Genomic DNA, 21,819 nt, shown 5'->3' on the forward strand with positions numbered 1-21,819 from the left:
TGAAGTGGGTTGTCACATGGTGAGATTTGAGCATTACAAAGTTTACCCTGACTGGAGTCTAGAGAATGTACTACAGGAAAGGAGATCTGCAAGGTTATGGCAATAATCCAGGTGAGAAATGATACAACCAAAACCTAAGTATGGCAGAGGACTAAAGAAGAGGAAACAAATAGAAGAAATGTTTAAGAGGAGGGAGTAACAGATAGGACATGGAAGTGAAAGAAAAAAAGTCAGCTGGGTACGGTGGCTCACACCTGTAATCCTAGCACTTTGGGAGGATGACGCGGGTGGATCACCTGAGGTCAGGAGTTCAAGAGCAGCCTGATCAACATGGTGAAACCCCGGCTCTACTAAAAATACAAAAATTATCCAGGCCTGGTGGTGGGCTCCTGTAATCCCAGCTAGTTGGGAGACTGAGGCAGGAGAACTGCTTGAACCTGGGAGGCAGAGGTTGCAGTGAGCTGAAATGGCATCACTGTATTCCTGCAAAGAGCAAGACTCCGTCTCAAAAAAAAAAAAAAAAAAAAAAAAGAAAAAAAGTCGATTGTGACTCCCATTTTCTTGGTTTTGGCAAGTGTGTAAACAGTGATACCATTAATTAGAGTAGGAGGTACAGGAATATAAAGACATTTTCGACTATGGGAGACAGTCAGTTCATATTTTTAAATGTTTAGTGTAAGTTAGAATATCTGTCTAACAATGCATAAGAAATAGAAACCTAAGGTACAAGAAGAGAGGTGTGGTCTAGAAACGATTACGTGGAATCACCAGCACATAGACGGTGGTTGCAACCATGGATGTGGATGCAATAAACCAAGAAAAGGCTGAAGACTAAAAAAGAGACCAGAAGGCTGGGGGCTTACTGTGGTTTAATATGGTTTCTCCCCTCTAAAACACATGTTGAAATGTGATTGTCACTGTGGCACTGTTGGGAGGTGGGGCCTTCAGGAGGTGATTAGGTCATCAGGAGGGATTAATGGCTTTCTTGCAGGAATGGTTAGCAAGCATAGGAAATCCACTCCCTTTTTTTCTAGTGCTCAGGCCCTCTCCCTGCTTCCACTTTTTCCACCAAGCTAGGAAGCAGCACAGGGCCCTCACCAGATGTGGCCAGCCACCTGATCTTAGACTTCTCAGCCTCCAGAATCATGAGCCAAGTAAACCTTTCCTTTATAAATTAGCCAGTCTGTGGTATTCTGCTATAGCAACAGAAAACAAACCAAGATAGAGCTGAATCCTGGGAAATACTAATTATTTGATGGATGCGTGTGGAAACAGGACAGTATATGAGATGAAAGAGTAGAGGTCAGAAAAGTAGGAATATAGTAAGTATAGTATATTATTATGAAAACCAAGGAAAAAATACTCAAGAAGGTTTTGGTCAAAGGGCTCAAATGTTGAAGATAGGGCAAATAAGATGAAAGCTAGTAAGTGGGAATACTTTGAATTCGGAAGTTCAAAGCTCACTGGTGATGTCAGGGAGAGTAGTTTCAATGAAATGATGGGGACAAAATGTAGAATTGAAGGCTCCCAACAAAGGACTAGTATCTACAATATATAAACAACTCTTAAAATGCAACAGTAAAATATAAACCATCCAATTAGAAAAGAAGATATACAAATGGCAAATGAGCACATGAAAAATGTTCAATATCATGAGTCATTAGGAAAATGCAAATTAAAACCAGAATGAGTTATCACACATTCCTATCAGAAAGGATGAAATATAATGACAACATCAAATGTTGGTGAGGATGTGAGCAAAATTTATATGATGCTAGTAGGGATGGAAAATGGTACAGTCACTCTAGAAAATGTTTGGCAGTTTGTTACAAAACTACATATGCAGCTGCCATATGACCAAGCAACCGCACTCCTGGGCACTTATCCCAGAGAAATGAAACTTATGTTTATATGAAATTTGTACATGAATGTTTATAGCAGCTTTATTTGTAACAGCTAAGAACTAAAAGCTCAGGTGATCTTTAATGGGCAAAGGACAACAAACTACGGTGGATCAAAACCATTGAATACTACTTGGCAATAAAAAGAAACAAACTGTTGATACACACAATAACCCAGATGACTTCAGATAGTTATGCTGAGTGAAAAAAGGCCAACCTCTACATGTTAAATATTGTTGGATGTGGTGGTTCACACCTGTAATCCCAGTACTTTGGGAGGCCAAGACCTGTAGATCACTTGAGGCCTGGAGTTTGAGACCAGCTTGGGCAACACGGTGAAACCCGGCCTCCAAAAAATACAAAAATTAGCTGGGTGTGGCAGCACACACTTATAGTCCCAGCTACTTAGGAGGCTGAGGCAGGAGGATTGCTTGAACCCGGGAGGTGGAGGTTGCAGTGAGCTGATATCACACCACTGCATTCTTAACCTGGGCAACAGAGTGAGACCCTATCCCTTCTCCCCAAAAAGGTTAAATATTGTATGATTTCATTTATAATATTAGAGCATTCTTAACCTGACAAAATCATAGAAATGAACAGTGTAATGGTTGCCAGGTGTTATAGGAGGGGAGGACTGGGAATATAGGTGTGGCAATAAATGAACAACATGAGTCATCTTCATGGTAATGGAAATGTTCTGAATCTTGACAGAATCTCTGTCATTATACTGGTTGTGATACTGTACCATAGTTTTGCAAGATGTTACCATTGGAGGAACTGGTTAAAGAGATCTCTTTGTAGTATTTCTTAAAACTGCACGTGAATCTACAATTATTTCAAAATAAAAGTTTTTTTTAAGACCCACAACTCTTTTTGTCAACAAAGACATATTATTTATTTATTTATTTATTTATTTTTTGAGATGGAGTTTTGCTCTTGTTGCCCAGGCTGGAATGCAATGGTGCGATCTCGGCTCACTGCAACCTCAGCCTCCCAGATTCAAGCGATTCTCCTGCCTCAGCCTCCCAAGTAGCTAGGATTACAGGCATGCGCCACCACGCCTGGCTAATTCTGTATTTTTAGTAGAGATGCAGTTTCACCATGTTGGTCAGGCTGATCTCAAAATCCCGACCTCAGGTGATCCACCTGCCTCAGCCTCCCAAAGTACTGGGATTACAGGTGTGAGTCACCGCACCTGGCCAACAAAGACATATTTAAATCATGTTTAGTGGAGCATGTTTCAATGGACTAAACAACAATAGTTCCAACACTGGGACTGTTTTTGCCTGCCCTCACAAAGCTGTGGAATGTGTATTCCCTTTTGGCCACATTTCTATAAAGGCTACCTCTACATTTGACTACAATTCCTGTGCAAAGACAGGGCAGTAGTTTGTTTTTTAATTCTCCTTGCTCAGCAATCTCTAGCACATGAAAAGGTTTTTCACAAATCTTTGACAAATGTCTAAATTTAATCTTATTTTCATGCTAGCAGTCATAGTGGGTTCTAAAGGAGGAAGAGGAGAGCTTTAACGACTTGGTCTGGGACCGACTCCTAGCAACATTATCGATGAGAGACAGGGTCAGACGGCTTTCCCTTTGAGACCCAAAATATTGATAACACTTCAGTCTTCTTTGCTCCAAATTCCTACTTGGAAAGAGTGTGCCACTGAAGTATGACAACATGTTAAAAATATTAGCATAATTTGGAATAAAGCCAAACAGAAGGAAAATGAGATGGTAAGAATAAAAAGTTACTAAATGACATAAAAAACAAAACCCAAAACAAATCTTTAAATACATATCCAGTTTTTCTTCAAAACTCAACTTACCTCCTTATAAAAAGTAATGATGTGAACACCTCATAGGTAGAAATCTCAAAGAAATATATACCTCAACAGAAGAGTCAGACCTAATACTGACTTTTCCCATTAAAACAAAACCTTGAAGTGTAAAAAAACCATATGACCATGCAGTCTAAGGACATGTGGCTCCATGCCCTTTCTATTGGGCAGTGATTGATTTCTGGGACACCTCAATGTCCTGAGTCCACTTACTCCAAAAAGGACAAATTAGAGTACCAGCGGTGTTGCTTGCATAGCTGGAGTACAGAGACAGCTGAGGGGAATTCACTTTACTATCTGTGTCCTGCCTATTCATCTGGTAACTTCAAATAAAATATGCAGTACACTTAGATATTCATTTTGATGTTTCAAAATTTTAAAATAAAACTTGGTGATTTTATGTTGAATTTAAAAAATGTTAAAAATGTACATATGAATATGACAAGATTGTAATCTTTTCAAAATACCAAGCATAGCCTTTCCTTCATCTTCTAATTCAAACCGAAGAGTTTGAAGTTCCTGTTCCATTTCTATCCGGAAGCCCTCCATTGACTCTCTGTGTGCATCTTTTAGTGACTGAAGCTCTGCAGAATGCTTCTGTTGTAAATGATTTTCAAGAGCCTAGAACAAGACAAATTCAAATTATTATGCTAGAATATATGAAGGAAAATGCAAACAAAATAGAAAACAGTTACTAAAACTCAGTTATTATTTAAGAAATACAAAATGTTTTAGGTTCATTTTCAAGAAAACTAGACATAAGATAATCAACATTAGAAAAAATAATTAGGATCATTTCAGTAGAATAAAGAAATCATCATGAAACCAATTTGATTCAATGTATTTTGTCTATGTATTGAACAGGCTGGGCACAGTGGCTCACCCTTGTAATCTCAGCAATTTGGGAGGACAAGGTGAAAGGATTGCTTGAGCCCCAGAATTCAAGACCAGCCTGGGCAACATAACGAGACCCTGTTTCTACAAAAAAAAAAATTAAAAATTAGCCAGGCATGGTGGTGTGCGCCTATAGTCCCAGCTATTTAGGAGGCTGAGGTGGGAAAATCACGAGTCTAGGAAGTCGAGACTGCAGTGAGCTGTGATTGTACTGCTGCACCTCAGCCTGGGTGACAGAGTGAGACCCTGTCTCAAAAAATAGAAAAAATTTTTTTTTAAATTTGAAGACTAATTATTATTAGGCAGTTGGATTACATTTGAATGTATGTCACATAAAACTTACTCTTTGCTCCTTTTCCTTTTCCTCTTCCATAGTTTGAAATGCAAGGACATGTGCTTCTTTTAATGATTTATGTCTTTGCTGATGTTGCTCCTCTAATTCTTCAAGCTCTTGCGTAAGCCGCTGTCGTTCTTGCGTAAACTGGGCTTGCAGTTGTTGCAAAGAAGTCTGAGACTGGGAAAGCTGTATCTCCAGATTCTGCTTCAGCAAGGAAATCTATGCCCCAGAATGGTACACAATGAAGAATAAATACAAGGCATAGTTCACAAACTACCCAGCAAAGGGGGAAAAGCATTTCAAAGATATTAATGATAGTAAAATAACTGCCTTAATATTTCCATTTAAAATGTTCTAAAATATATCATAAAAATAACCATTTAATATCACCATTTAAAATTCTACTTTCTGTAATTATTCTGAAAATAGTTTAGTTATGTTGTTTATAGACTGTCTAAAGAACACTGCAGCCCACATTTAGAATACAATGAATATCTAAAGTTTCAATAAAAATTCATAATATGAAATAAAAACACAAGACAACTAACATATTCATTAGGTTATAGTCACTTTGAGAAAAGAGTATGTTAAACCACTTATTTGTAAAGTAGTAAAGTGAAATAGGACTGTGAGCTCTGAGTTAAAATCCTAGCTCTGTCACTTGTTAGTATCAACACCTCACCAGGCTATGTTACTACACATAGCTCACTTTGAACAGACTCTGGCATGTACTAAGCATTCAACAAATATTAGCTAAGATTATTTGAGAATTAAAAACCTACTCTTTAAAAGATATATCAGTTTATAATTTAGAATCATTATGTAAATTTTTATTTTTTATTTAACTCAAAGTTATTGAAAATCTTTAAGTTTTTAAAATGTCTCAAACGTCCCACAATCTTTTATTCAGCCATTATAATAATGTCAGGTGCTTTTCTTTCACTATGGAAAACTGATTTGTCACTCCTTTTGAAAACAGACATCAGCCTCAATATGTCTGTATCGCTTCTAGATGTCTTAATATACTTAGAATTAAGTATTTTGGTAAGAATAAAAACATAAAACAGGTATATGTATGTATTATATATGTTCATATATGCATTTGATAAAACCATTTAATTGACCTATTTCTATTCTCATACACAGGATATTGTAACTTGAAACTACATAACTGTATTCTAAAAGAAGTTTAAATCTAAGAGGAACTTAGGAGAACCAGATACAAAGTTGTAAAATGTGTTCCATAAGCAACTTAAAACACTCTATGCTTTTATATACTGGTAAAACAGTTTCTGCGGCCAAAAAAGCCAATGAAAAGAGGAAACTTTAAAGTGAGTTTTTGTAAATGGGAAAATACTCTCTTTTAATTGATGGAAGGCAGACTAAGTTGCCTCACATGCCTCACAAAGAAAGGTACCTGGGAAAGAAAGAGAAAGGGTGGGGAATCACTAGACATGCAAAAGAAGAACGGAGGAAAGAATCATTAATTCGAAAAAGGAAAAGGTCCGAAGCAAGCCACCATATCCCTTTAAAAAGCAGCAGGAACAGTCACAGACTGTAGTGAGCTTAGGGTGATGATTAGCCTTCCAGAAGGGTTCTGGACAAAGTTATCAGAGTTAGTTATAAAGGTTAGCATATGGCTTTATGGAAACAGCCTAGCACTGGTGAGAAATCATATGAACAATCTAGGTGTAATCTGTTTTAATGTATTTCCGAATAAGTGACTCTACCTGTTGAAACTTTATGAATTCTGCTTATTAATTTCTACAAAAACCTAAGGTGTCAGAGGTTAAAGTTTTGGAGCCAAGGTGGAACTGCAACCCTCTGATACCAAATATCACAACTCCTTATACCTCTAAATGGCAGCAGCACCCACAACTTACAGAGTGAAATAAATCCTGCAAATGTGAGAATGTGATATGTACATAAGAATCTCACAGCCACAGCTAAGGCCATACTTGCGGAATATGATAAATTATACCACATGACTTCTCACCATTTTATGCAATGAAAATCAGGATAAAATAAATATTGAAGACAGCCTAGAAAGAAAAAATAAACCATAAAAGGGTAACAAGAACAAAAACAGACATTTGTGAACAATGATTTGTAACTGGTAGAGCCATTCTCTTCCCAGCAAGTTGGTTCTTGAAATAGAGAAAGCACCTACGCCCTCTCTTTGGAAGTTCAACCTTAGTCCCAGCCTAAGCATGGGGACCCATGGGACTGCCTTTTTTGTTTCTGAGGATAACTTGTTGAAATGTATATGGGAAAGTTGGAAAGGGTGTGTCACATGCAGAATAACAATATTCTCAAAGCTATTACTTGGCACCTGACCAAGTGGGGATTAAAATCTACCCAGCATTCTGCTCACAAAGCTGTCTGCCCTGGTATAGATCTGTGTCCATCCAAAAAGAATGTACATGTTTTTCTGCTTTGCACAAAGGTGCCATATAGGCTAGCAGTGGCCCTGGATCCTATCCTCAAATTTAGTGCGTACTTCAATTAGTAGGAAACCAATTAGCTCACAGTGGTGTTTCTTATTTTCTGCAATACCTACTTCAAAAGTTTGCTGAATCGACAGACCTCTCATACGTTAATTTGACTCACATTTGAACTATTAACAGATGAAACTTATGAAGAAAGGTAACATTTAAAGTGAATGACTGGAAGTACTACAGTGTATAATAGTTACATATTTAAAATCTACAGAGTTTTAAATTTCTCCAGCTAAAATAAAATACACTTAAATATTTTACACTGTAATATACTTTACCTTGAAAGAACTCCAAAATAGTACTTTCCCATCTTAGGATATGTGATTAATCTTTGTATATACACTCAAGAAAATAATATAAACTATGTGCAGAAAGATATGATCATGCAATTTAGTGTTCAAATATACTTAGATATTTTGTATTCTTAACTTTGAAAGCACATCAAAATAATATTAAGGCCATCGAAAATCTTTGAATTCTTGCTCAAGACAGTAATGTGAATTATATGCAGAAAGCCTTAATCATGCAATGCAACATCAAAATTTATTTTGTTCTTTTTAAAAACAAGTTAGCAGAATTGCAATAAATAGCCTTTATTCAGCATGAAAAGTACATGGCACTTTAAAAGACAATGAGCAAAGCAATGTAAAGTGAATTAATTTTTATAGCTATAAACAGCTGAGTTTAATATAATCAATAGAAATACATATTAATGTAAAACTTTAACTCAGAAGAAAAGACAAAAAACCTCTGCTTTAAAAGGTTTAGGCAATTTTGATAAGTATTTTTATTACAGAATTATAGAATATCTAGAAAGGCATGTGTTGAATAAAGAATGAGAACACGTAGTTGCTTCAAACTATACATTATATTCAAATTATGTAGTGCACGGTATTAGTTTCTATACATTTGTTAAAATTTAAAAAATTCTATTTCTTATTTTGTTTAAATAAACCAGAACAAATTTTATTTCAGAAAATAATTTAATCTTTAGTTTTTAAATTCTTAGCACAGCAATTTAGATATGAAATATATTCTACTGGTTGATAGGTGCCAGACATTTTAGAGACAATTTTAAAGGTCAAACTGCACTGACAGTAATTGCCACCTTCTGTCTCTACCATTTAAAAAATGGTTGTCTTTTTGAAAATAAAGTTTTACAGTCTTTTTGAAAGTGGAATATTAAAGTTTTATAAAAATTTCAAAAAGAAAAAATTAAAAATATATGGGCCGGGCACGGATGCTCATGCCTGTAATCCCTGCATTTTAGGAGGCCGAGACGGGTGGATCACCAGAGGTCAGGTGTTTGAGACTGGCCTGGCCAACATGATGAAACCCTGTCTCTACTAAAAATACAAAAAATTAGCTGGGAGTGGTGGCGGGCACCTGTAATCCCAGCTACTCGGGAGGCTGAGGCAGGAGAATCACTTGAACCCAGGAGGCAGAGGTTGCAGTGAGCCGAGATCGCACCACTACACTCCAACCTGGGCGACAAGAACGAAACTCCATTTTAAAAAAAATATATATATATATGGCTCACTGCAGCCTCAACCACCTGGGCTCAAGTGATTCTCCCACCTCAGCCTCCTAAGTAGCTGGGACCGCAGACATGCACTAACTAATTTTAAATTATTTGTAGAGATGAGGTATCACTCCGCTGGCCAGGCTGGTCTTGAACTCCTGGGCTCAAGTGATCCTCCTGCCTCAGTCTCTAAAAGTGCTGGGATTACAGGCATGAGCCACTGTGCCCGGCCTACTTTTTACAGACCAGTTTCACAAAGATTCTGTACCTCTATAATGGTGTTTGTGGAAGAACTCTCTCAAAACAAAAAGTGAAACATCAAATCTGAGGTACTGGGTATGACAGAATGTCAATATGAGACATGTCATTAATTATGTACATCTTACCTACAACCTTTGGTTTTTGATGCAATATCGGTGTTTTTTTTCTTCAAAAACCATTAGTCTTGTTACAAAAGTGAAAGAATACAGAAAGTATACAAATGATGTGTTCTCAAAATAAAGCATGTCTTGAAATAGTAAACGTAATCTGTGATTCTCAAACCTGGCTGTGTATCAGAATCATCTCTGCAGATTTTCATAAAGACAGTTGCCTGTGCCCTGATCCCTTGAGATTCTGATTTAGCAGGTCTGGAATTGGGCCCAGGCTGCCTAAGATATTTTTATTCCTATTTATCAAAGTAAAAAGTGGTTCGTTATTAAAATTTAAAAAATACAGGAACATATAAATAAAAGGGAAAGTCTCCTTCATTCCCTTTCCTCACTCAATCCCTAAGTGTAACTGGTGTTAATATTTTGGTAATTACTGCAGACTGTAATGGCTTAGGTCTCTCTTGATATAATTCACCATTTTGTTCTTTTGCTTTCTTACCTAGATCATGTGTAAATGGCTAGATGATTTTACCAAATGTAGAGAATATATCTGATAAATGCTGGCTATGCCTTATATACAAAAGTTACGGAGGCTCCAGGGCACAGCTCAAAAGATCAGTGCTTAATGTCCATAGCAGCTGAAACAGAGACCCCTGGGGCAGCTGATGGGGACAGACATCCTATATGTATCACATAGAGAAATAAACACCACTTCAAATGTGAAACCATGAGAGTGTCCTGACCTGCAGATGTGGATGAGGTGGTTTTCACACACTCAACTTTATGTAGCTTCTTCCAAGATGAGTATGCCAAGGGATTTAATGATGTTTAATAATTTTTCCAGTAGAGGGGCCAGCCAGTTTGTGTTTTGTAGTTTTTTCCTTCCCTTCAAAGTGGCATTTATAAGGTACTCATGATATTTAGATATGACCCATTCCTTTTAATAACCACATAGACTTCCTAGGGCTGGCACTGTCCCTCACTTCTACAACAGCTGTTCTCTCTCTTTCCTTTCTTCCCAGTTGGCTGCCTGGGTTTGTTCAGGGATTAAATGGAAATCCCTGGAAGATAAGCCCCTCTCGTAGCACCTACAGATGAATTATGACTGGGACAAGAAAGTAATCTAATTCTAAAGTATTAACTCCAATCCTTTCAAATATATAAAACATTAAAAACTGCTAGCCTATCAGTCTGAGCAGATCTCAGGAAAAAAAACTGCTAACCTAGGCTTAGTAGAGGAGAGTAGGAATAACTTATTATTATGCCAATGACTTAACGAAAATGGTCATGTAAAATGTTAAAGGTGCTCAAATATTTTAATTATATGATTTATTTTTCTTCTTTAATCACTCATGTGCTATTACTGAGGAGGCTAGTTAAGAAAAGTAAATTTGGCCTGGCGCAGTGGCTCACGCCTGTAATCCCAGCACTTTGGGAGGCCAAAGCGGGCGGATCACGAGGTCAGGAGATCGAGACCATCTTGGCTAACACGGTGAAACCCTGTCTCTACTAAATATACAAAAAATTAGCCAGGTGTGGCGGCGGGCGCCTGTAGTCCCAGCTACTTGGGAGGCTGAGGCAGGAGAATGGTGTGAACCTGGGAGGCGGAGCTTGCAGTGAGCCGACATTGCGCCACTGCACTCCAGAGCGAGACTCCATCTCAAAAAAAAAAAAAATTTGTGGAACATGTCCCCAATCATCCTCTTAACTAAAACTAATTAGAAAGTATCTATAAAGGACAGATGTATCAATAACAGTCACTTGTTTTTGAATGTGCTAAGCACTGAACTCTTGTATGGAAAGCTGGGGTACATACCATGTACAGAGGGAGTGGGCAGGTGCTCATCCTGCAGAGCACAGCACTCTGACAAAGTCATGTTTTGTTGTGGATGATGACAGAGTAAAAAGGTGATCCTCAATGACTATAATGTTATAAAAGAGATTTCATTGTGTTACCAGCCCCTTTTACTTTTTTTGTAGGAGATTAATCAAGGTACTTTCATTCCAGTTATTAATAGGCAATTTCAATAAGGTGGTTTTTGTTTAATGAATAAAAAGTACAACTGTTAAAGAAAATGTGACTGTGCTGTCACAAATATTCTAAAGTATAATTCAATTAATTTTAAAAATAATCATATCCTATTTGGGTTCTTATTTCTATCCCAATTAGCACATATGTCAAAATGTCTGCATTGATATAGCTATCATGCCAAAATTTGTACTATGTTCTATGTGACTGCTAAAAAGAATTTCTAAATATAGCCTATTTCAGCAACACTGAGATAAATGTTTGCTGTTTCTTTTAAGAGATGAAAGAAAATGCTGCTAAATATATTTGCATATTTTAATTATTTTTTACATAGAAAAAAGACTGAATATGAAAACTAGGTAAAATTTTTATTTTCTTGCATAGTAGGAAAAACTTATGGGGTATGAGGAAATAGTTTCATTCCAGGAGTATCAGAATTTCACAGGACATCTCTAGGCTCAAAGCTTTGATTTCTCTAGGGCTGGCATTAGTAAACTACAGTCTGTTTTTGTAAATTGTTACTGGAATACAGTCGTACCCATTCATTTACATACTGTCTAAAAGTATTTTCACGCTACAATGGCATAGAGTTTCTGCCACAGAAACTGTCTGGCCCACAAAGCCAAAAGTATTTACTATCTGGTCCTTTACAGAAAAGTCTGCTGACTTCTGCCTTAGGACATCAAGAAAAATATTCAACAATGTTCAATTCTCTGTCATCTAATTTTAAAGGACAAGTTGAGTATGGGTTTGGTGTGAAAATAAATCTCACTTTTTCTTATGATATACAAAGAAAAAATTTTTGTTAATGAGTGTTAAATGAAATATTATTTTGAAGATGAATTTCTGCATACTTGAGTATACATAAGTAAAGACTGATCATTTTGTCAATTCTTAGGAAAGGGATTTACTCTATTTTGCTTTTCATCTGTTGATAATTATAACATTACAATGTATAAAATATGTTCTAAATCCCATAAACCTTCATAACAATCCAGTACTTTTAAAAAAGGAAGTCACTAATGCTAGTTTTTCAAAAAATAAACTAGTTTAACAACAAAAAAAATTTACATTTATTTCCATTTTTATGAATCAACTAGTTAATAGTTTTTCAAAAATATTACTATATCTTTCAAAGTAAACATAAAAATAATGAAATTTATGTCTGAGATATAAAATCTCAATTGGCTTTATAATAAATATATGCTTATTAATACATGTGGTAGATGTATGCATACACAAATGAATGACTGAAAGTTAGAAGCTTTTATTACCCATACACAAAATATATCTCATTGAATACCAAACAGTATTTTTTATATAAGTTGAAGCTTTAAAGCAGTGATGTTGTTTATGCAAAATGAAAAGTGCAACATGCCCTTGTGTACAAATTGTAAGTGCCGCTCACTTACATTGTTGATAGATTTATGCAAAGCTTCACCCAGAGAGTGCCGCTATGAAGAAAAGATCACAGGAATAAAGGGAAACATTCAGAAATCAACTAAGTGAAAGAAAGAGGAATAAGAAGGGAGAGTAAAACACAGAACATTAATTATAATATGCTCAAGAGAAAACAAGTTGAAAACAGTTCTAAGAAACAAACTAAACAAAAAGAAATTAAAGACACACAGTCTAAATTATCTATAATCCCTTAAAACAATGTCTGATATATTTGTGGGCTTGCAGACTTACCTATACAAACTACTAAAGGCTAGGCCATATAAATCAGAGTTCAGTTTAAAAGATGATGGTTATTGGGGACCAAGAGAGGATATTACTGTTCTAAATTCCTCCTAGAAAGCTACAAGATAACTATTCAAAGCATTATGCCCACTTTGCTGTAGGTTCACGGAGAATTTCTCTTATGAGAAATGAGTTGCGGTGAAAACTGCAACACTAACTTGACTGACCATATAATTTGGGAGCCAGAAATAAATATGAGATAACCACTAGAAATTAAAGATTTAATAATAATCTGGTTTTATATTAGGGGGAAAGGAAGAAGAGACACCCTTATATCTTTTTAATCCTATTTCCTACGACATATTTGGCAAAATTATTTACAACACAGGCTCATTTTTCAGAAGTTCATTGAAATTTTAAGTTGATACACCACTGGAAAAACCTACATACCCCTCCCTCCTAATATGGGGGAAAATGAAAATGTAATTTCATTTTCAGTCACCTCATTTTTTTACCTTCCAAAAATACAAAATGATATTTTAAATTTATATTGCTAATTTAAATGGAAAAATTGCTTTTAACATGGTTTTTACTCTGGACATGATTTTTTTTTTTTTTTTTGAGACGGAGTCTTGCTCTGTTACCCAGGCTAGAGTGCAGTGGCACGATCTCGGCTCAATGCAAGCTCCGCCTCCCGGGTTCACGTCATTCTCCTGCCTCAGCCTCCCAAGTAGCTGGGACTACAGGCGCCTGCCACCGCGCCCGGCTAATTTTTTGTATTTTTTAGTAGAGACGGGGTTTCACCGTGTTAGCCAGGATGGTCTTGGTCTCCTGACCTCGTGATCCACCCACCTCAGCCTCCCAAAGTGCTGGGATTACAGGCGTGAGCTACTGCACCCGGCCTGGACATGATTTTAAGTGATAAACCATTGGAAAAACCTACATACCCCTCCCTCCCTCCTAATATGGGGGAAATGAAAATATAATTTCATTTTCAATCACCTCATTTTTTACCTTCCAAAAATACAAAATAATATTTTTTATTTATATTGCTATATATTTTATATTTATATTGCTAATTTTCAGAAAGACTGCAATTTTCTTTTGTTTTCATTTTTTGCATATTCTAATTATTTCTTGAAGTGACACAATCTAAAGATAGTTTTTATTGGAAAATAATTTTTACTAATAACTTAGACTAAGATATCCAATGATATAACTTACTAAAGTTGCAAATATAAGAGATAAAAAGATTAATTTTCTACGACTTCGTAACTTCTCAATCTCAACTTTCTCATGCTTTTATGTACATCACCAGTTAATTTTACTTTTTACTTTATTCTTTCTCATACTCAATATTCTTTATATAATAATGAGAGACTTAACTTCTCCAGACTTCACAAAACTTAAGAAAATTGGAAGAACTTTTAGTTGTAGTATTTTTACATTTATTTATTTATTTATTTATTTTTGACACAGAGTCTTGCTCTGTCACCAGGCTGGAGGGCAGTGGCGCGATCTCAGCTCACTGCAACCAAAGCCTCCTGGGTTCAAGCCATTCTCCTGCCTCAGCCTCCCGAGTAGCTGGGATTACAGGTGCCCACCACCACGCCCAGCTAATTTTTGTATTTTTAGTAGAGACGGGGTTTCACCATGTTGGCCAGGATGGTCTCATCTCCTGACCTCGTGATCCGCTGTCCTCAGCCTCCCAAAGTGCTGGGATTACAGGCGTGAGCCACAGCGCCCAGCCAACATCTTTTTATTTCTTAGAACTGATGTCCTAGTACCAGAAGTTAACCTAAAATTTATACCATTTACTTACGAAGTAGATTTTATTTTCACTCTTTAAGGTGTCATCAGACAAAATATGTATGTTATTTAAGATTCCTGAATTATCTGATAAATTAGAATACGCCAAATCAGAGTGACATGCCAAATCATCCCTTCCCTAGGTATAGATTTGGGGCTTTATATGACAGAAATATATTTGAACATTTGAAATCTAAACTCATATGGTCACTACCTCTGTCCACACCCAGTTGCAGGCCATGAAAATATTGAATCCAATCGGTACAGTGCCCAAGCTGTGACCTGAAGTGAGCTTACATCACAGACCTGGCATGGCAATTGGTAAAGGCATAGTAGTGCTGCTGGGTGGCAATACCACTGTTTGTTAATACATAACTGAAGTAAGCTTTTTCATTTAAAAATACTAATTAGGCCAGGAATGGTGGCTCACACCTGTAATCCCAGCACTCTGGGAGGCCAAGGCAGGTGGATCACTTGAGGTCAGGATTTCGAGACCAGCCTGGCCAACATGGCGAAACCTCATCTCCACCAAAAATACAAAAAAAAAAAAAAAAATTAGCCAGGAGTCATGGCACACACCTGTAATTCCAGCTATAGCTACTCGGGAGGCTGAGGCAAAAGAATCGCTTGAACCGAGAGGCGAGGGTTGTGGTGAGCTGAGATCACACCACTGCACTCCAGCATGGGTGACAGAGTGAGACTCCATCTCAAAATAAATAAATAAATAAAAAATTAGAGTACTATGATGTTTCAGAAAACATTCTAAGTGCAGGGTGAGATAGAGTTGAATAAGATAGTAAAACAAATGTATAAAAATAAGGAAAAAAGTATTATGATTTTTAAAAAGGTTGGTGTGATAGGGAATGACTGGAGGAGATATTGAGTTGATGGTAAGAAAAGATATTTTATTTTATTTTTTAATTTTTTTTTTTTTTTGAGATGAATGAAGTCTTGCTCTGTCACTCAGACTGAGTGCAATGGCACGATCTCGGCTCACTGCAACCTCTGCCTCCTGGAATGAAGCGATTTTCCTGCCTCAGCCTCCTGAGTAGCTGGGATTACAGGTGTGTGCCACCATGCCCGGCTAATTTTTTGTTTCAGTAAAGATGGAGTTTCACCATGTTGGCCAGGCTGGTCACGAACTCCTGACCTCAAATGATCCACCTGCCTCGGCCTCCTAAAGTGCTGGGATTACAGGTGTGAGCCACCATGCCCGGCCAGAAAAGATATTTTAGAAGTGTAACATTTAAACTGGGGTAAATGCAGAAGCCAAATAGGAGATAACTTTGGGGAAAGAGTACCTGGCAAGTGCATCAGCTAGCACAAAGCCCCTGAAGGTGAAAGCAAGCTGGGAGCAAGTGGGTGTGGGAGCAGAGAAAGGGTTAGTGAGGGACAGTTGGCTGAAATGAGACAGGAGATACACAAAGGGGCCAGCTGGCTTAAGGTTTAGTAGGACAGTGAGAGTCAGAATAACAGAATAACAGCCTGGATTCAATGGGGTGCCCCTGAGAGGATTTTTTTTTTTTTTTTTTTTTTGGAGACAGAGTCTCACTCTGTGGCCCAGGCTGAAGTGCAGTGGTGTGATCTCCGCTCTCTGCAAGCTCCGCCTCCCGGGTTCATGCCATTCTCCTGCCTCAGCCTCCCAAGTAGCTGGGACCACAGGCGCCGGCCACCACGCCCGGCTAATTTTTTGTATTTTTTTAGTAGAGACAGGGTTTCACCATGTTAGCCAGGATGGTCTCGATCTCCTGACCTCGTGATCTGCCTGCCTCGGCCTCCCAAAGTGCTGGAATTACAGGCGTGAGCCACCGCACCCAGCCTCCCTGAGAGGATTTTAAGCAAGGGAGTGGCATGATCTGATTTACATCGTGAAAGATCACTTTGAGTGCTGTAAGAAAAGTGAAATTGATGAGGACAGACAGGAGACAGACCTTGGTAACATTGGCTTGGACTAGTGTTTACTAGGGAAGATGAAAGCAAATAGAGCTAGAATATGTTTTGGAGGTGGAATAAACAGGATTAAAGGATTACATGGGAAGTAAAGGAAAGACATATGGATGGTATTTAAACCACAGACTGGTTGAGATCCCCAAGTGCTGTGGACTAAATGTGTTCCCTTAGCCCCAAATTCATGTGTTGAAAGCCTAACCTCCAGTGTGAGGATAATAGCAAGTGCAGCCTTTGGTAGGTAATTAGTTGATGAGGGCAGTACCCTCGTGAATGGGTTTAATGCCCTTATAAAGAAATCCCAGAGAGCTCCCTTGGTGCTTTTACCACGTGAGGACACAGTAAGAAGATAGCTGTCTATGCACCAAGAAGCAGGCTCTCATCAGACAACAAATCTGCTGGCACCCTGATCTTGGACTTCCCAGAATCCAGAACTGTGAGAAATGAATTTCTGTTGTGGGCAGGCACAGTGGCTCATGTAATCCCAGCATTTTGGAAGGCTGAGGTGGGAGGACTGCTTCAGCTCACAAGTTCAAGACCAGCCTGGGCAATAAAGTAAGACCCTGTTGCTACAAAAACACAAAAACAAAATTAGCTGGCATAGTGGCATGTACCTGTAGTGCCAGCTACTCAGAAGGCTGAAGTGAGAGAATCACTTGAGCCCAGGGGGTCAAGACCACACCGAGCCATGATTGTACTACTGCACTCCAGCCTGAGAGACACAGCAAGACCCTATCTCAAAAAATCATAAAATAAATTTTAATTAATGAATTTTGTTTTAAAGCCATCCAATCTATGGTATTCTGTTATAGCAGTCCAAGTTAAGACACCATGTCTGCTTAAAGAAATACTGGATAAACCAAACATTTGTATGTAAAAATACTTATTTGGGAAGCATTCTATATGAGTAAGATCCATGTTAACAAAAAGATGGCCTATATAATAGTCAATTTGTTTTAAAGCATCTTAAGTTTCTTGTTAATTTTTGAGATTCATGAAAAGAGCCTTAAGAGAGCCTTTTCAACTTAGAAGACTTGGAGACTTCAGCATAGTGAGTTTACTGAATGTATTTCAGGAATGTATTATTGAAGTATAGATATAATGAGACTTTGAGATAAGTGAGGAAGAAAATTTACAATAACTAAAAAAAGTTGCTGCACTTAATTAGAAATTTAGCACTTGGTACATAAAAAACAATGCTCTTAGTTATCTCATTGTTCTAAACCTCAGTTTAATCATTTAGAAAATAGGACAAGGTTTTACATGCTTGTAATTTGCAAACATGTTATTATACAAATACTGAAATCCATTGAATTGTAAGCTTTTAGAGGACAGAAGCCTGTCTTATTTACATTCTGCATCCAAACTGGTGCCTGGCACAGGGTAAATGATTAACAAATGTTTATTCAAAAACTTAACGAATGATATGAACCCTTAACATTGATTAGTTTTTGCTACTCTATAAATTAATTCTCTCCTCTCTAATAATAGCAGAAAGAGAAAATTATAGATTACTAAAAAGAAAACATATTATTTGTCCTGAAAATATAAATCTGAACACAGAAAGGCTTCTAAGAGGAAAGCAATGTTCATTGAGTGACACCTAGCTTGTCCTACCTTAATCTATTCTCCACACTGCAGCCAGTTTTGAAATCACAGTATGTGAATATTTCACCCTCCTGCTGATCAAAGCCGTTCAACAGTTCACTGCTGTTTGGATAAAGTCCCAAATCCCTAACAAGGCAAAGAAGGCCTGGCGTGATATGATCCTGCCTACCTCCCCAGCTTCCTAGCTCTCACTCTCCAGAATAAAGGTGTCATCAGGGCTTCCTCAGGGGCTGTGCACACACTGCCCCCTCTGCTCAGAATGCTGTTCTTCTGGCCTGACTCTTACAGGTCTCAGGTAAAGAATTCCACATTTAGAGACGCCTTCCCCAAGTTACACATGAATGTTTACCAGAGTTGCAATTTAACACCCAATTTGCAGTTCAGATTGTAAGCTCCAGGAAGGCAAAGATCACTCTGAGCCAGTTACTATTCTGGCACAAGGCCTAGCATATCAGAGGCACTTAATTTTGACTGAATAAATGGATAAATGCATGAAAGAACATGCAAAAGTAATTTCTTACAACTGATTTCAATACCTCGAATTTAAATAAATAAATAAATAAATAAATATGGAGGTGATGTGGGCCAAGATTAGAGGCACTTAAAAAGCCAGAGGGTTGGCCGGGTGCAGTGGCTCACGCCTGTAATCCCAGCACTTTGGGAGGCTGGGGCAGGCGGATCACAAGGTCAGGAGATTGAGACCATCCTGGCTAACACGGTGAAACCCTGTCTCTACTAAAAATACAAAAAATCAGCTGGGCATGGTTGCATGCGCTTGTAGTCCCAGCTACTTGGGAGGCTGAGGCAGGAGAATCGCTTGAACCCGGGAGGCAGAGGTTGCAGTGAACCGAGATCACACCACTGCACTCCAGCCTGGGCAACAGAGCGAGACTCCATCTCAAAATAAATAAATGAATAAATAAATAAATGAATAAATAAATAAATAATAAAAAAGCCAGAGGGTTATCATCACATAAAGCCTTTGAAGCCACACTGAATACTGGGAGTGGGAAATAGGAGACACCCAGAAGACTAATTATAATTTATCAGAATCACCATACTATTGTGTAATCAGAGCTACATTGCCATAGGGCTTAATAAAAAGCACTACTAATGCTTTACACGTACACGATATTCCACATGCATATATCCATGAATTTCCATAATTGTTATTGCTCGACTTTCAATTCTACTTTGAATAAAAAATCTGAAGCAATAGAATGGAATTCTCATTACTGACAAAATCTGTGTCATTTAAAAAATTTCTAACTTCCTTGAAACAATATTGATACTAGTCTTACATTGTAATTCAAGTAAAATACATTAAAGTTTTAAAAAATTCCAATTTCAGGCTGGGCACGGTGGCTCATGTCTGTAATCCCAGCACTTCGGGAGGCTGAGGCGGTGGATCGCTTGAGCCCAGGAGTTCCAGACTAGCCTGGGTAACATGGTGAAAACCTGTATCTACAAAAAAATGCAAAAATTAACTGAGTGTGGTGATACATGCCTGTAGTTTCAGCTACTTGGGAGGCGAGAAGTGAGAGGATCCCTTGAGCCTGAAAAGTTGAGGGCGCAGTGAGCCATGATTGTGCCACTGCACTCCAGACAGAGTGAGACCCTGTCTCCAAAAAAGAAAAAAAATGTCCAATTTCAACATTTAAAATACAACAGTATAACTTCTCAAAGCAAATTATGTAAACTCTTTTTCTAATGTTAATTTCAAGTATACTAATATCTAGAGGAAAGCGACAAATAAATCTAAGATACAGAACTGGGATTCAAAGCTCTGAAAAGTTTCCCAAAACAAAAAGTCACAAACTGTTGTTCGATATTTAACTAAAATTCAATGACATGAATTTCATTCATACAAATAAAATGAAGGTAGAAACAAGCTAATGTGTTAGGTTATGCTTAATACTTTTTCTCAGAGACTCGGTCTAACATAACTTTATAATCATATGATCACTGAACCCTTTCAGATTGAAAATATTTTAATTATTTTTAGTATCTCATCACATGAAAGAGAAACAGATTAAGTTGATTTGTTATTATAACACTGTCTAAATGTTCTTAAGTATTTTTTAAATGTGTCCTGGGCCGCAGCACCTCTGAAGTCACCGACTGTTCTGCATTTCATCACAGGTGTTACTACAGTACTTTATAGAACAGATTTTGCTCAGTATTCATTAAAGACTGCCCAGTATTCTTAACACACACTCTCTTTTAAAGCTAGGTACAGATTTCATAGTTCCATCTCTTCATTCTCTTCTCCTAAAGGTGACAATTTAAGAACTGGATGGACTTAAAATTCTAATAAGGGAGTTTTGGGTAGGGAAATGAAAATTAAATATTAATTCATAATAAAAATTATTTAGATCAATTCAGAAAACAATTTAGCATCATTTATCTTAGAAGAAAAAAATCTTAAGAGGAAGAATACTAACCACATAAGTGTGATAAAAGAGGATATAATGTAGCCAAAGTAATATGGTCATTCAGTTCTTTGATTGAAGAGAAATTAAAAACTTTCATATTTAAAGGAAAATATCACTAATTAACTTTGAATTCAGGACTTGGCGTAGGAAAATAAGGATGATGGACTTGGATTGGTTTTGGTAGACTTTAATTCCGTTCCACATTTTCTAAGAAAGTGAAATTAGGTCATGCCAGCTATTCTCACTTTCCTTTCTAGCTGGCTTTTCTCTTTTCTTCATATGCTATTTCTCTTTAGTCTTTTTGTTTCTCTCTCCTATGACTTTCCTTTATCTTACTCCAGCCATCTCTTTCCCCCAGGGCTCTGAATGTACATTCAATATAGGTTCCTGCTTTCCTGATGTCTAGAGAGAGGACTCAGAGCCTTCAGGGTCAGCTTCACTATTTGCTGTCACTGCTCAGGGAACCTGTCAAGGAATCTGACTGAGTTATCTTAGGAACAGATTTTTTTTTGAGACAGAATCTCACTCCATCACCCAAGCTGGAGTGCAGTGTGTGATCTCGGCTCACTGCAGCCTCCGTCTCCCACGTTTAAGCCATTCTCATGCCTCAGCCTCCCAAGCAGCTGGAATTACACGTGTGCACGACCATGCCTGGCTAATTTTTTTTTTTTTGTACTTTCTGTAGAGACGGGGTTTCTCTATGTTGGCCAGGCTGGTCTTGAACTCCTGGCCTCAAGTGATCCACCCACCTCGGCCTCCCATGTGCTGGGATTACAGGTGTGAGCCACCAGACCCAAACAGGAAGAGATTATTATTCTAGCTATCTTGCTATTCCCTCTATCTCAGAATCTACTTCCATCTATTCTTCCATTGAAAGTTGAAAGGTAGTGGTATGGCTGGGCATGGTGGCTCACACCTGTAATCCCAGCACTTTGGGAGGCAGA

General features: G+C 37.6%; 1 protein-coding gene across 7 annotated transcripts in view; it reads right to left on the reverse strand.

The window, feature by feature from the left end:
- Positions 1–21,819, reverse strand: part of FAM184A (family with sequence similarity 184 member A) — a 119,707-nt gene that overhangs the window by 17,721 nt on the left and 80,167 nt on the right. For all 7 annotated transcript variants that reach the window (XR_010126766.1, XM_054490351.2, XM_054490352.2 and 4 more), the window contains exons 10-11: positions 4,980–5,192; positions 4,210–4,363 (exon numbers count right to left, since the gene is read on the reverse strand). Coding sequence is in view for 6 of the 7 variants with exons in the window: in XM_054490351.2 (XP_054346326.2) it covers positions 4,210–4,363; positions 4,980–5,192 (367 nt within the window). In the remaining variant the exon portion in view is untranslated. The remainder of the gene's footprint in view (positions 1–4,209; positions 4,364–4,979; positions 5,193–21,819) is intronic.

Source organism: Pongo pygmaeus, chromosome 5 (genome assembly GCF_028885625.2).
Source record: "Pongo pygmaeus isolate AG05252 chromosome 5, NHGRI_mPonPyg2-v2.0_pri, whole genome shotgun sequence".
NCBI lineage: Eukaryota > Metazoa > Chordata > Mammalia > Primates > Hominidae > Pongo > Pongo pygmaeus.